This window comes from Chenopodium album, chromosome 3 (genome assembly GCF_948465745.1).
Source record: "Chenopodium album chromosome 3, dcCheAlbu1.1, whole genome shotgun sequence".
In the NCBI taxonomy this organism is placed as follows: domain Eukaryota; kingdom Viridiplantae; phylum Streptophyta; class Magnoliopsida; order Caryophyllales; family Amaranthaceae; genus Chenopodium; species Chenopodium album.
The window spans coordinates 82,291,425-82,307,512 of NC_137836.1; the positions used below are offsets into that span (position 1 = coordinate 82,291,425).

The window sequence follows — 16,088 nt, forward strand, 5'->3', positions numbered from 1 at the left end:
CATATTGGAGTAGTGATTGTTTGGAGATTATCAAGAAAATATGAGAGACCGTCAGAGAGCTCGTATGTTGGTATGCTCACATCTACAGGGAGGCAAATGAAGCGGCTCACTCAATGGACTAACTTCGTCCTTTAGAAAGTTCCTCCATAGTATGGCTCGGCATATGCCGTCATTAACTCATTATAAAGAAAGTTGTAGCTTCACGTTTGACAATTAACCATTGAGCTTTCGCTCTTAAAAAACAAGTATGGCACTATCAAAATCACTGTGCAACTATAAAGGAGCTGAAAAAAAGGAATCCAACTCTCTAGTATTACTGAATAGAATACTGTAGTATACTCCATACAATGAAAAACATATGCTCTAGAGCATCTCAAACAGATATAGATATCACCTCTTCGAAGAGAAATTCAGATGGCCACTATCTTACAAAAACATGAAGAAAAAAGAATAACGTTCTGCATTAGTTGCGAATACATACTCTAAAAACACTAAATAATTAGTCACAAAATTTTCCATGAATTGACCACAATAGAGTAACATTACCGTTCTTTTTCAGGTCATGATTCAAGAGCTAAGGGACATCTAACATTACTGTAATACAAAGTCACAAGTTCAGGGAGCAAAAGAGCAGGATACAGCGCAAGTAAACAAAAACCTTTTTCCTGGTATACAGCTAAAAGCCAAGTGCAAAAGAAAAGATGAAAGGAGGCTATTGTATGCGGAAAGGAGGCTTACTCCAAGAAGACAAAACTATGAAGGTAAACAAAAAGTGGAGAGAAAAAGGACCTTTCAAAAGCAGAATTGCAATCAAAATAGAAACTTTACAGAGTTCTAAAAGAGCTCATCACTCCCTCATGTTACTACCTCCTGCTTCATCTTCATCGTCACTTATATCAAGATCAGCGAGCAGCTCATCTAGGGGCACAGAGGGCAACTCATCACCGTCTGTCATAGAAGCTGTTTCCGATGGTTGGTATTCCTTATTGCGATACAGTGATACATTAAACCTCAAATCAGGGTTCTCTTCCAAGTCTCTTAAGAACTCTTCATATTCATTAGCAGCCTTATCATGGTCAACTTTAGCATTGCCAGCATCATCAACCTCCATATTAAGGTTCTTGAGCTTCCAAGCACGGGGCTTCCCACGCTTTCTTTGACGCTTCTCTTCATAGCTCTTCTTAACCAATATCACTTCAGGAAGAACAAGTCCTTTGTATTTGTCCAATTCAGAGTCATTAGGATTAGCCCCATAGAGATCATAACCAAGGGCATGATCCCCAGGGTTTAGAAGATGACCTAAGTGCGTCCTGATGTGAAATATTGTATCATTCCTTCCAAAGTCTGATACACGCGCCACTTGGGCATCTGCCAAAGCATACCTTGAGCCAGAAACAACAACTTCAGGTGAAACATTGTCGATATCCAGCACAATGTATTCCACCAGCCGCCTACTAGAGAGCAGGCATTTGAAAGGTGCCCTCCAATACTGATCAGCATCCAGGAAGCAATACCTCAAGGTGTTTGGATCCAATAACATTAAACTGTTGGTCAGTTTTGTACAAATCACAATGGGACCCAGATTCCCCACACTTACTGCAACTTTAGGAGGAAGACATACAAGGTCCTCACGACAGATGGGGGAAATCTCAACTGAGAAAGTATGCTTATAATTGTAAGTGTTGCTCTTGGAATCCTGAGACACAAGCTCTTTATCACTGCGACTCTTGATGGGAGCAACTTTACCAACAAATTCCAAAAATTTCACAGCATGACTTCTGTTGGAGAAGAAGAAATCGATTCCATTATTCATCTGCTTGATTCTGATAGCCTGGGCCACAGCATCATGCTTAAGAATAAGTTGTTCCAGGTAGAAGAAAGTCCTTCTGTGAGGAACATGTTGTCTGAGTTGAACTGATGCCACCCACTGATCTGGATTCGCCTGGAGCCTATTACAATAATCACACATATTATGGTGCACAACATACTCAACAATATAAGCCTGCTCTAGAACTGCCCCGTGAAGTACTTCCTTTTGAATTCTCAGTTTAACCTTGATCCTCTTAGAATGCGGTTCAGTCCACACAAACTCAGCATGCACCAATGTGACTTTGGCTTTATCCAAATTCAACCTCTTTAGACAAAATGTTAGGAGTTCCCTTGATTCTAGTTGAGCCCTGATCCGAGTCTTCGGAGGCTGCAAATAAGTCTCACATTCAGGGCAAAATAAGATTGTCACTTGCTTCAGCAAACCTTCAGTGATGTCAATTTCAGAACGCAAACACCTCACGCACATGTTGGCAGCATTGGGTTGCATAGGGATACCACATTTGCAGCACAGAACACTGCCAATTGTTTGTTGTACAATAAACATGCCATTTTCCTGAGTCATTGCTACAGAAAAACCAGGAAAAAAAGTCAATAATGTAAATAAGTGCACATAAGCATCAATAATTCAATAAATTATGCAAAAACAATTCTTCCTTAACCTAAACTAATCTAGGATGATCAAGCAGGTCTCACATTAGTTCTTAATACTTAATAGGACTTCTGCGAAAGTGAAATTAACCGGGAGAAATCTACCAAGAAATCAATTCTCAAATAAATCCAAACCTAACCTTTATAAAAGAAAGGTTTAAGACTTCGATCATAATAGAGCATTGCTAAAGAAAAACAATGAAAAGGTGACAAGCAGTAATATTTACAACTAACAATACACAACAGTGTGTTAATTTTTACAAGACTAGTATTTTATATGACCAATGAAACATGTGATATACTCCGTATTTCATAAAGTCAAAAACTTAAAACCCATAGAAACAACTTATTAACACAGAAACATAGAAACAGGCAAACAGTCCATAGTTAAAGAAACAAAGTCACTGAGAAAACATAATCTAAACCAACATCATCATCTTCAAGAAGAAAGCGAGGCTTATATACACACCTAAGATGTGCGAGCTTTCATACAGAAATAGGTACATGTACCAAACAGGCACGGAAAAATGTCAATCCTAAAAAAGGTAACACGGATACGGGCAAATTACAATGCATACCATACATCAAAAAAGATAAATTGATAACTTATTCAACGAAACACTAAATAACTGACATCAAATCTTACCATTAATCTAAAACAAGTAAACAAAGTGCCACGAGCATCATCGCATACACAAAAAATAAAAGGATTTAGTTTAAGTCCTAAAAATCGAAATTGCCACCGCGCAAAAAATAATTAGATAAATTTCATACTTCCAATTGTTATGTTAGTACGATACAACTGCAATATATTACATTCCATCCAGTTCTGTTCATTAATAAGCAACTCGCGATAGTTCATCCAGCTAATAAATAGTTCATTTACAAGCAATTCGTCTTAGTAGACTATATCACGCTACTATTAAGGTTAGGGTAGATCAAATATACAGAAAAAAGCAAAAAAAAAAAAAGCAAAAAAAAAAAAAAAAGCGTCGAAAGGGTCTACTACTGCAATTGCAATTCATAATCAAAACATAAATTATCAACAACCAATGAAATTGCAATTCTCCAATAAATGACTAACCAATAAGCAGAATTCATCATACACAAATAAAATTTATCAGCTAATCAAACAACTTGCACAAGAGTCAGCATAATTCAACGGCAATAAACAACAAATTATATCAATATTCGGAGAAAATTACCCAAATGAACCAAAAATTATATATAAAAAATAATAATCACAATTCATTTGATTATTGCAAATTAATCAATGAAAATTAACAAATTTTTTTTTTTTAAAAAAGGTACCTGAAAATTGAAGATGATAGCTGCCAGAAAACGACGACAAAGAGCAGAAATTAGGGTTTAAGATGGATCGTAGTTAGAAATGGAGAAGTTTGGGGTTTTAGACTTTTAGTGTTTAACAGCCGTTTTATTCATAAAGGTTTCACAACTTATTGCTGATGAAAGTCGGTACCCGGTTCTATAATCAAGTGGCAAAATTGGGCTTTAGATTTTTATTTACATTGGGCTTTTATTTTGTGTTTGGCCCTAATGCAGCCCACTAATGCCCAAAAATGAAGGCATCCTCAAACTGTTCAGCCATCAAGGTATGCACAATTGCACATAGATAGCATCAACTAATAACGTGTTCTTTTCAGCTTAAATTAAGTTAAGTTAAGTTAAGTTCAACTCAATTTCTAATTTTCATCCCTCATAAATAATTCAGTTCAACTTTGTCAGTTCGGTTCAGTTCATTAAATTAGCCATAACTTTTTTTTTTTTTTCCATAAACAAAGACTAAACTAACATGAAATTATCTAAGTTTTAACAAGTTTAGATAAGTAAAAATCAGGTGAATTGATTGTACATTAATAAGGGATATACTACGTATAAAAATTACCGTTAAAAATCAAAGTTTAATTTACCGTTAAAATAAGTTTTTTTAATATAAAAATTAGATAAGTTAATGTTAGTTTAGCCCATTTCATGTCAATATTTCCACTTACTCAAAGAAAAAAAATTCACATAAGTTTTGATATGTAAGCTCACCAAATAAACTCAAAAAATCTTTGTGATGAATTTATTTGTACGAACTCTTTCCCCCAAAGTCTATAAGCTTTGGCGGACCTTGATTTAATAAACTAATTTCCCGCAGTGGTCTTCAAAAAAATCAAAAAATCTAGTTAGAAGCAATAAAAGCTATCCAAGTTCAATTTACAACTGAAATGAGTTCACTGTTCACATAAGTGAAATTCATGAATAGTATGCATCCTTAGATAAAATTTAGGTTAATGAAACTTAGGTAAAGAACAAAAATGCACCATTTAATCATACTCATATTTTAGTAAAGGTTTTAATTTTTTTTTTATTATTTTAATTTAAAGACGAACAATATTATAATCTTGTTCACTTTCTTTTCTTTTACCTTTTTTTTTCTCTCAATAAAAAGAGAAAGGCAAAGAAGAGGTTAATATTTTGGGTACAGTTGGTAGTGATTCTTTGTGCCTCATGTTGATGGGAGGCTATTCATTGAAAAAAGCCTAGCACAAGCCCATAATTTTTTATATAGTGACGTGTACCTACTCTGCTTTGTTGCAAAGTGGGGCGAAATGTCCGTGAAATTCTAATAATTACCGCAACGTCCATAGAGGTAAGTAATTCTTTACCTACCTCATGTTATCTATGTCAAATCGCATTTAAATCATGTATTCTTATGCACTATATCTAGAATTAAACGATTATGCCTAAATTATCTACTCTCTCCGGAACAGTCCCAAAAAGAACGATCCATTTGGGTTGATTACTTGTATATAAGAACGATCCATTTGGGTTGATTACGCGGGTATTAAGGAAGTTAAATAAAAAGAAGTAAAAGTATATTGGAAAGATAAATTTACATGGAGTTTGTAAAAAAATAGAGAGAGAAAGTAATAAAATAACATGAAAAATGAAATTTTTATATGGGGAAGCTAATTTTGCACAAATATTGTTGCAAATTGGTGGTGTTTTAATGCAAATGGGTCATTCTTTTTGGGACAAAGTTTTGACCAAATGGGTCGTTCTTTTTGGGACGGAGGGAGTATATTGATAGCTTAAATTATCTAGGATTAAACGATTATGCCTAATAATTTATGTCATTGTCTACAAAGTCAAACACTCAAACCCGAATTTTTAATCTCATGGTCAGATAACACAAGAATAATAAGCCCAACTTTTGCTAAAATTAACAATTACTGCATTAATTGAACCAAGAATTTAATTTATAGGAATTCCTAAAGATTGTTGGATCTAATTGAATAAACATTCTGACCTAGCTTAATCACCAACTAGCTAGCAAGGGCAGCCAACCATTTCAATTTATCCTTATAGGTATAATTATTTTGCGGCTTTGCATTACCATGGATAGACCATAGCACATTCTAACAGTTGTATTATAAAGCGACCTATACCAAACTAATAATACTATCACCAATATATTTGCTGCTATTAATTAAAATTATTTACTCTTTTGAATGAGATGGTAGTAACAGTTAAGCAATGAAGACAATGGACTTAAACTAGTTTAATAGTTAATGTTAAATCGTTTTTTTTTTTTTTTACCAAATTACATATGTATTTATGGTTTGTCGAGGTATAATATATTTACTTTATCTATTATTCCACCCCTTTGAAAATTTTCTGATTACGCCACTGGTACCATTATTAGTCTTAATTTAAAATAAAGAGTAGATTGAAGTAAAACCTAGAAGTTTGAAATTTCAACCATTAAGTAGACGTTTATGCCTTCTAATAGATCCATATATACAGACTAGTTGTTTATGTCCTACGAGTACATTGCTACTCTATCTATATTTCACACTTATTAGTTATTACTTAGAAGTTAAATCACATTAAGCTTCCAATCTATAAGATCTATGGCACAATAATACTCATGAATATTTATTTATCTTTTTTTTTTTCTTTTTGGAAATTTGGAAACCTACCATCTAATCGACAAGAGTTTGGAAATGGACATTTATTGAGCTACATGCATGCAAATAGTACACTATTTTGACTAGAGATGATAGGAAACTATAGCAATATACTACCCATATAGTTGGTTCTAGGCTTCTAGCTAGACTATTTGACGATAATAAAGATATAAGCCATTTAATATGGATAGTAATTCAAACATGCTGAATCAAATTGAAACTTTTCCAATGAATTGTATTATCAAGTTAATTTAATACTTCGTATGTACATGAAGTGATCGACTTATTCAAAGGACCGGGACACGACATGGAACTGATGAAACTAACATAGGGTGACTTTAACAAGCACGAAGTAATTAATTACCTATGTACATGACTTGATCATCGTGTTATTGTATCTAGTTATTTATTTTTTAAGCCTCTCTCTAGCTAGCCCAATAACATAGTTTTCTTCGTGTCAGTTATAGCTAGAAGCAGTCAAAATTATAAAATTTACCATCCACCTAATTTGAACTCAATCAATCGATCAATGCATATAGAAGACTATACAGGATATTGCAATTAATAATTTGTACGTACTCCTGAATGGCTTCTGCTAAATAATTTATTGTGAACTCAGACAATATTTTAATGAAGTAATTTTTGTATGATAACTACATTATACCCGTATGCAAAGATACATGGGAAGAATTAAACTCGGTTTTATCGATTTTAGAATGAAATAAAGTTATTGAGGTCAAAGTTGATGTCTCTTATTCTCTCTTTATTATCGATTTCACTTGTTTGAGTTTATAATTTGTACGTGCATTTACATGTGATTGTAACATTTTGACATATGCTATATATATCTAATATGTGTGCGTGTTAAGTTTTTTTTTTTTTTTTTTTTTTTTTTTTTTTTTTTTATTTTTTTTTTGGTGCAATGTGTAATGTGTTAATTGAGATAATTGTACATGAAAATTTTCAACTTTTTGTGAAGATGACAATGGTGTACAGCCTGTTGTACTGTGATTTAAACCACAGTAAATGATCCGTTTCCATATAGCGTAGGACATTTTGTGTAGTACTTAAAAGGTGTATGCCTTTATTAAGCAACACAATTTATTGTATTGGCATTCAGTAATAAATAACTAATAATGTAATAAATATAAATGTACAATGACAAATTTCCATGTAATTATATAAAGTACCATATAATAAAAGAATTACGAATACACTATATGTTCCATTCATTCTCTAGCTAAAAAGTTACTAGTACAAAGTATACATCATGAAAGATTATATATATATAAAAAAAAAAAAAAACTATAAAGGCTTCAGAATTTATGAAGCATTATTATATTCAATAAATAAGAGAAAAATACATCAACTAACCAAAAAAAAATAACGATAATTTAACAACTATTACCTTTCATAAAAGAAAAAAGGGCTATTAAATTGCCAAATGAGTAGCTGAGTGCCCTTATATAATTAGTGTCACCCGCCCCCATTTCTAATTTTTTGAAGTATATACCTTAATTAGGCAATAATTCTTGATAGGTATTGAATAATGAATAAAAATGTAAAAATTACCCCAAAAAAATTAAGAATAAATAATAATTTCATTTCCTTGAACATAAAAAAAATATATAGGGCCTAGGTGGTATAAATAAATAAATATATAGATCTATATATTATAGTTCAATTCATTTTTTCTTGGTAATAATTCATTTTTGCTTCATGATCCTCAGGAAAAGTACTAGCGTCTTCATTTTGGATCCAACCAAACATCTCCAAGTAAGGATTAGCCAAATTCTTAGGAGGATAGTCTTCAATAAAATCCTTCCAAACATTGTCACACCCATCTAAGTCTCTTACCACTTCCCACAAACAACTATTACACTTAAACCCTGCCCCAAAGCTAACCATCAACACCCTATCCCCTTTTTTGAGCCTCTTTTTGGACTCCATGTACCCTAAAACATACCATAAGCTACCCGCCGACGTGTTCCCAAACCGGTGGAGGGTCATCCTCGCTGGCTCGAGGTCATACTCACTTAACTTAAGGTTCTCCCCTAAACCGTCTATAACAGCTTTACCACCCGTGTGAATACAAAAATGTTCTACCCCAGTCTTAAAATTAATACTCGGTTTATTACCTGCTTGCTTGTTAGGTCCGGAGAAAAATCTCCGGGCCATAACAGCAAGCACAAATCGAACCACTTCTTTAGTTGGCAAGATCTTCGGGGCCAACTCCTTTAGGTTATCAACCAAACACCGGGCCGCGGATATAGGAAGGTTTTTGCTAAGGTGAAACCCTAGCCTCCCCACGGAATCCTCCATTTGCATGCAACATCCGTACGAATCATCTCTACCACCATGATGCGTCCGTACAAGACACTTGAGCTTTAACATAGCCTTCTTCCTTAAACCCCATTTATTGGTCAAGAGAATCGCGCTCCCACCCGACCTAAACAAACAATTTGACAATATCATGGATCGGTCATTACCCGTGTACCAATTCGAGCTTAATGATTCGGATGTAACAACCAAAGCGTAACGCTCTTTTTCGTGTTTAAACACGCTTTGTACAATACTTATTGAAATTAAGCTAGCACTACACCCCATCCCACTAAGGTTGTACACCTTAACATCATCCCTCATTTTGTAATGGTTCACTACTCTTGAGGCCAAGCATGGTTCGGACGCAAACATCGACACATTTATCACTAAAATGTCGATTTCTTGAGGAGAAAGTTTGGATTTTGAGAGGAGTTTTTCGATACTATCTTGAAAAAACTCGTCCATTTCTTCTAAGCTATCTTTAATTGATGGACTTTCTTCTTTGCCCTTAAGGATGTTTCTTGGGGCGTACGTTTCCTCCCCAATGCCGGAGCTAACCACCGCCTTTAGAAGAAACTTGTACTCATTGATGCCCAAATTTTTGTTCCGGGCAAGGATTTCACCGGAGAATTTTGAACTAACTTTCCGATCATCGGTCGGTTTATAGCATTCATAGCTTAAAATGTAACAATCTTGGTGTCTTTTAATAAGAGCCCATTTTAGAAAATTGAAGAGGAAAAAAAGAGAAGGGAAAAGAAGTAGTAAGATGAAGAATCCCATTTTTTGTTTTTACAAAAAAATTATTTTTGGTTTGAGAGGAAGCTAAAGAATAATTTTTTTATTTATTTTTTGTGGGATGTAAAAGCTAAGAAGAAATGGAGGCATTTAAATTAAAGATATGTAAACTTAGAAATCTAATAAATATAATTGGCCAAACCAACTTCTACCAACTAATTATGTGCATGAATTAGGTCACAAAAGAAGGATCGGACATGTGACTGAAGAAGAAGCTAGTTATAACTTATAAGACTCTTCAAAAGGTAGGGACCTTCTTTATTTCTTCTTCTTCTTCTTTATTAATTAATTAATTATTTATTTTATTTTTTATTTTTTATTGAGGTATCAAACAAAAGTACCATCTTTAAACCCTCATTTTCTTGTTCATGGCCATTGTCTTTGCCTCATTGCTTTTAAAGATTTGCAAAATCGGATACGCTTTTTAATAACCACAAATATTATTAGCGGGATTATTTAATTTTTGAAATTGAAATGTATCTACTTGTATTGAAATTCATCATATCGACAATTACAATATATTTATTATGTAAAGTAATAAAATTGTCCTTTGGGTTAACTTCAATTATTACGTGCATATATATATAATTGACAATTATAAGTTATAACATGTGTTTTTAACTTTTTATCCATCCATCATTCATCTGTCACCGGTTTAATTTCGTTTTTTTTTTAATCCATATAATTGGTTCTGGTGGATGGTGATCCATCAAGTTTGGATGATATTGTACCCCTAATATTTCACACTATTTTTATCAGGAATTATATCTTTAAATTACAATTATAAAATAAATATTTTTTAAAAGATTTTGGGACGTCGTATGATAGAGAAGGAGATGTCGAGATGAAGTGACTTGTACTATGTTAACTCCTATTAGTGGATATGCTTTGTAATAGAAATTTGTTATCAATTCTATCCAATTATTTGAAGTTTCTTGTAAATTAATGTTTTAATTATTTGCGACAGTTGGGAGTACATTCCATTCTTTCATGAGGGAAAGAATCAATTTAATGATCAACTATTTTTAAAATTTGGTCTACCTATAATATTCCGAAAATAGCTTTTGCGTAAAGAAGTAATATAAAAAGGAAAGGAAAAAGAAATACAAAAGTGACCAAGAGTTTTGGAGTATATTATATTATACGGAGTAATATAATATTGAAGATAATGTAGTGCAAGTTAGTAAAGAAAAATAAATTATGAATTTGACTTTATTTGTATCCTCGGCAGAGAAATAATGTGACAAATGAACCAATAATATACAAGAATCTATTTTGAGCATTTTATATACAAGTACACAAAAATATAGAATTTATTTTGAACAACTTGATCCATTTGGACAGTGATCGATAACCTCTTTTTCAATCAACAAAAATTCATTATTTATAAATCAATATACTCCATGCATTTCAAATATAATAAATTAGATTAATATATACAACATGCATGCTTCTTATATTCAATTTGTAAATGATGGAGAAATATATACAAAACTTTGCCTAAACGGCTAAACATCCAACTCAAAGCTGACAAACTAGGTCCAAATCAATCACAAATCTAAAGTGGAATATTAATACTCCAATGGCTATTGTTTCATATGTTGTCAATAATGAAGAAATTAATTGTAATGAATGTGAGAGTAAACTGATAGGCTGATTTATACTCCGCAGTGTATAATATACAGTCTTAGTGAAGTACACGAAAAAGAAAAGTCGGAAACACAAGGAGGGAGTACCGGCCTTTTTACACGTATATAATATAATAATGAAACCACAATAAAGTCATAGTTTGCCAAGTTTTTTTTTTTTTTTTTTTTTTTTTTTTTTTTTTTTTTTTGAATAGATAGTTTGCCATAGTTGGTGATGAAGCAAACATCAATTTCAATTTAAATTTACTAAGTTAGTGATCGAGCTGGTGATAGGAAAGTTCTAGTAGTAGAGTGTTACATAAAGTTTACAGAAAAGTGGTTAATAAATTCAAAGAAAAGGCAACAATTATTAACAGAGCTATTTCATTGGTATGGTAGGTTTTCCCTGATTCGTGTTTTACTAGTACACTTAAAATTGTTCATTTAATGTTATCTATGGTAGTAAAAGGAGGTGTGCAATTAATGATTTAATTATTAGTACAGCAAAGTTTTTTTTTTTTTTTTTTAATTTTTTTAATTTTTTTTTTCTTTTACCTTTGACAGTATTCAAATTTTGGTCAGGTGAATTTTAATTAGAACAGTGAATTCTTCATTGCATGGAGCTAGTAAGGAACTCTGAACACTTTATTTTTGCAGGTGAACTTTAATTGAAGCTGGTTTCTAATTTAATACGGAATTGGAGTACTTCCTCTATATCTTAATACAATATTTTTATATTTACTGTTATATCATTAATGAAGTACTACTCCGTATATTGTAATTTTTACTACTTGTAGCTACTTTGCCATATTAATTTCCTTAATTCTCAATAAGAGAAAAATAATAAAAATAAGAAGTTGATATTTTAGAATTTATTAATTTGAGACAAATAACAAGATTTCACACAATTATGTTTTGAGTTGAAATTATTTCACCATATAAAAACAAAGTGAGGAATGTAAAATTGGCAAAATATTGAGATAAGGAAGAATCATCTTTTATATATTATTAATTGGCAGATACTTCATACAACATACAAGTTATATACTCCATATAATTCAAAGCTAATAGCATGTACCTAAATGTTTACGTGCACATCATCAAATATGTATGATTACATGCACAAACCATGTATCTTCCATGCATAAATTGCCAAGTGCCTACTTCAATTCATAAAAGATGGTATGCATGATTAATTACTAACAATATAATTAATTAGCATTCAATAATTTTGGTTAGAAATATGCTTGGCCTATTAATTACTTGTACAAAACATGTGCAATTGGTCTCAAATTCTGATATCAATATATATATATATCACTAAAAAAAAAAAATCGTATTTTCAAACAATAGTTATTACACTACTTCGTATAATTTAAAATGTCACCTAAACAAAGACTTGATAAACTCCATTAAATAAGTACTAATGGTGATGCTGACGAACCAAAAGAAGAAGACGTCGACTACGTCGTTGAAGAACTGGATTTTCTTTTCTGTCATGCAACGTCGTTTCAACTTTTTCAATAGAAGGTGAAACGACGTCGTCCTCTTCATGACCATCCAGTAAGTCGGATAAGTAATTTTCCAAATCTTCAGGGGTAAATTTGACTACAGAATCAATTTTTCCTTTCTCTCTAGTCTTTGCTAAAACCACTTTATATTTATCATACATCTTTCGATATCTCGCATCAACTTTCCTAATAATTGAATTTTTCATCTCGTCTCTTAGTTTTGAATCTTGTACAACCCATTCCACCTGCTTACGATACTCCTCTTCAAAGTCAACGTTAAATCTCTTAAAACATTCTTTGACTTTATCAAGAGAAATCTCCACCGTTAGATCTTTTGGTAATGAAGATATCACTCTACCCCACCCCATCCTTTCATAGTTTGCAGCATATTGCACCACTTTAGAGGAATGTTTGTTTACCCATTTTTCTCCTAATACGTTATATAGTTTGGTGGACTTTACTTTTGTTACAACATATTGAAGATTATTTGCTAAGAAGAGGTACGAAAGGGATGCATCTTTGTAAAGCTCCGACTTACTATCTAGCTTACCAAGTAATATCAATATTAACCATGCAAAATGTAACGCCACAGGAGACCACATTGTTTCACCTTCAAAATAACTCTCTGGTAACGGCGACTGCAGGCTTATTGGATAATCTGCGAGAATTTTGTCCAATGCAGAGGCGTGATAAGAAAGGTTGACCATGTAGTTCATTTCATATTTGGTCAAAGGGTGGATCCCTCCTCCAGAGACTACGCCCTTTGAGGAGTCTTTATACACATGTGCCTCGAAATCTGCTTCCATTGTTTTCACGGCTTCAGTCACTCGTTCTATAGAGGACCTCAGTTGTGATCGAACAACTGAGGTGAACTCTGACGAGAAGATCTTTTCAATTTCCGAGGTATCTTGGGACATCCCCTCGTAAAGGGTTAGGAACTTGAAGATTTTATCCGGGGATTTCTTTGCGTGTTTTGCAAGTTTCCCAGGGATTCGAGATAAAATTAGGGCAGACTCTTTACAAACATCCGAAAAACATGATTCCGTAACGGATGGCAAGGTGCACGCAGAAAAAAGATGTTCACAAAGATTCTTCTCATGGGAAAATATTTTCACACAAATCTTTATAGAATTCAACCATTTAGTCATTTTAGCATCAATAGTCTCCCAATCTAATTTTTGAACCTGTGATTTCTTCAACTTACGTGCACCTAGCTTAAGTAGGGCATCCTCAACAAAAGACCGCCTCGTAAGCTTATATATCTTAAGACATTTCTTCCCAAACCCGGCACTCATCATACAATCCGCGATCAACTTAAGGTCGGCCATAGTAGATGCCTCCTCCGTGGTCGAGTCTTCGCGATAATTATTATTTGACACGGTGAAAACGGCTAAGTCATTGTTGTTGTTGTTATTGTTATTGTTACACCCTGATGAGGGGTCACTCGACGAGAATATAGAGTGACCCCCCTGAAAAACGGAATAATAATCAATTTGGTGCTTACTATTGGCCTTAAGGAGAGAAAAAAACTCGGTGCTCAAGCGTTTTTTTGCGACACGAAGCAAGTTTTGACACGAGACTATCTTCTTGTGCGAAGGATAATGGTAGGAGAAGTTTGAGGTGCTAGAGAAGTATTGGAGGGCTGCGTGAAGGTCTTTCACGGCTCGCATGAATTCGAGTACTTCTTCGCGGCTATGATGGTTAAAGAGTGATGTGTTTGGGCTTATATCGGAGGTTTCGTAATCCCATGACATTATCACTCTCATTGATGCTTCCATGGTGTCCTCCATGATTGTTGATGATTATATTATTATTGCATGCATTGTATAGTTGTTGTTGATGGTTTGTTTGTGGGAGAAGTTCTTTTGTTAAGGCAATTAATAAGTTTATGATATGAATAACAATGAGAAACTATGAATTTAATTTGAGTGTTATGAGGTTTCACGATCTAAAATGAAGTTTGTTCTTTGGAAGATGGATTAAGGGAGAAAGCACGTAGAATTAGGAATAAATGATGGAGATGAGAATTTTAAGGATGAAAATGAAGAGTTAATATGAATTTGACTATTTTGTAATGAACCTTTAAATTACAAAAAAAAAAAAAAATAATGGCCGATAATAATACTCCGTATGTTTTTTACATCAATATATCAAGCCATTCATATATTATTGTATTTATAAAGAATAATTAATCATGTAATAAAAATCACAAAAATATACAAGTATATATATGAACAATGTGTGTTATTACTTATCCAAGTTTAGATATAAGTGCAAGTATGAGAGTTATATTCTTTGAGTTATCAACATATTGTATGAAAAACATATACTTGTTACTTTCTTAGTCTTAGACTCATAAGGCCTTAATTGAATGAATTGAACTGAACTTGTTAGAGCTAAACTGAATTGAACTGCATATTTTATGAAAGAAGAAAATTAAGAACTGAACTGAAAATAATCTGAATGAAGAGAACAGGCCCTAAGCTCTATTAACTGAGCTAAGGTTTTTTTTTTCCGAGTGCATGTGTTTTGTGAAATAGATACATTACTACCTCCGAATTTTTTTAGTTGCAACTTTGGAATATTTTATATCTCTCAAATAATACCCCAAAGTTGCTACTAAAAAAATCGGAGGCAGTAATTCATTTGCTACATAGGCAACGTAGACAATAAATTTCAATTAAATTGGCCATAGCCCATAGATGATAATGCTCTAATTAATTGACGATAAACTGTAGAGGAATGAACCATGCATCATATGTACAAAATATGAATTATGTTCTTTATTAGCTTTTCTAATACGAAGTAGTTTGTAACTTCTTTTAGTTCTTTATGCTCATGAGTCATGACCCAAAATTAAAAAAAAAGGGTTAAATTAATTCTAATTGCTATATCAAGTTTAACAGAATTATGATGAACAGTAAGGGGATGTAGCTCAGATGGTAGAGCGCTCGCTTAGCATGCGAGAGGTACGGGGATCGATACCCCGCATCTCCATTTTTCCCATTGAATTTTCTTAATTTAATATTATTGCAATAAAGACATTTAATACAATTGAATCAAATTACCAATTAGACCGCATAGCGCAGTGGATTAGCGCGTTTGACTTCGGATCAAAAGGTCGTGGGTTCGACTCCCACTGTGGTCGCTGTTTTCATTTCTTGATTTTTAAAAGTGCTTTACTATGGTATAACATTTTTTTGTTTTAATTGTATTCTTAGCATAATGTATATCTTCATCTTTTAAAGTGGAGTTAAAAATCTATTTTCACATTATCTCTCCAGCATACTTTGCTATATTACATACAATAGCGAATGCAATTCGTTTCTAATGAATTCCAATATAGTTTCATATGGAGCAAGTACCATGTATTTCTA

At 32.9% G+C, this 16,088-nt stretch overlaps 1 protein-coding gene, 2 non-coding genes and 2 pseudogenes across 4 annotated transcripts; 2 read left to right on the forward strand and 3 right to left on the reverse strand.

Moving 5' to 3' along the window:
• Positions 1-441: 441 nt before the first annotated feature.
• On the reverse strand, positions 442-3,942 carry LOC145624522 (uncharacterized; annotated as a pseudogene). The gene is made up of 2 exons (XR_014110441.1): positions 3,790-3,942; positions 442-2,394 (listed from the first exon to the last, which is right to left on the reverse strand). The product of XR_014110441.1 is annotated as an uncharacterized LOC145624522 (transcript).
• A 4,095-nt stretch (positions 3,943-8,037) lies between these two features.
• Positions 8,038-9,770, reverse strand: LOC145619876 (3-ketoacyl-CoA synthase 12 pseudogene; annotated as a pseudogene).
• Positions 9,771-12,623: 2,853 nt separating this feature from the next.
• LOC145625520 (exocyst complex component EXO70H1-like) lies at positions 12,624-14,501 on the reverse strand. The gene is made up of 2 exons (XM_081678539.1): positions 14,138-14,501; positions 12,624-14,065 (listed from the first exon to the last, which is right to left on the reverse strand). The coding sequence occupies exons 1-2, from the start codon at positions 14,499-14,501 to the stop codon at positions 12,624-12,626; spliced, it is 1,806 nt and encodes a 601-aa protein (XP_081534665.1).
• A 1,134-nt stretch (positions 14,502-15,635) lies between these two features.
• Positions 15,636-15,708, forward strand: TRNAA-AGC (transfer RNA alanine (anticodon AGC)). Its single transcript has one exon. It is a non-coding gene; the product is annotated as a tRNA-Ala (tRNA).
• A 77-nt stretch (positions 15,709-15,785) lies between these two features.
• On the forward strand, positions 15,786-15,859 carry TRNAR-UCG (transfer RNA arginine (anticodon UCG)). The gene has a single exon. It is a non-coding gene; the product is annotated as a tRNA-Arg (tRNA).
• The last annotated feature ends 229 nt before the right edge of the window (positions 15,860-16,088 follow it).

Bases quoted from the DNA above. Each gene is read 5' to 3' on its own strand.
- LOC145625520 (XM_081678539.1), bottom strand. From the start codon at position 14,501: ATGGAGGACACCATGGAAGCATCAATGAGAGTGATAATGTCATGGGAT. The intron at 14,066-14,137 runs GTAACAATAACA...ATTATCGCGAAG, and splicing joins GAGTGACCCCTCATCAGGGT to ACTCGACCACGGAGGAGGCA.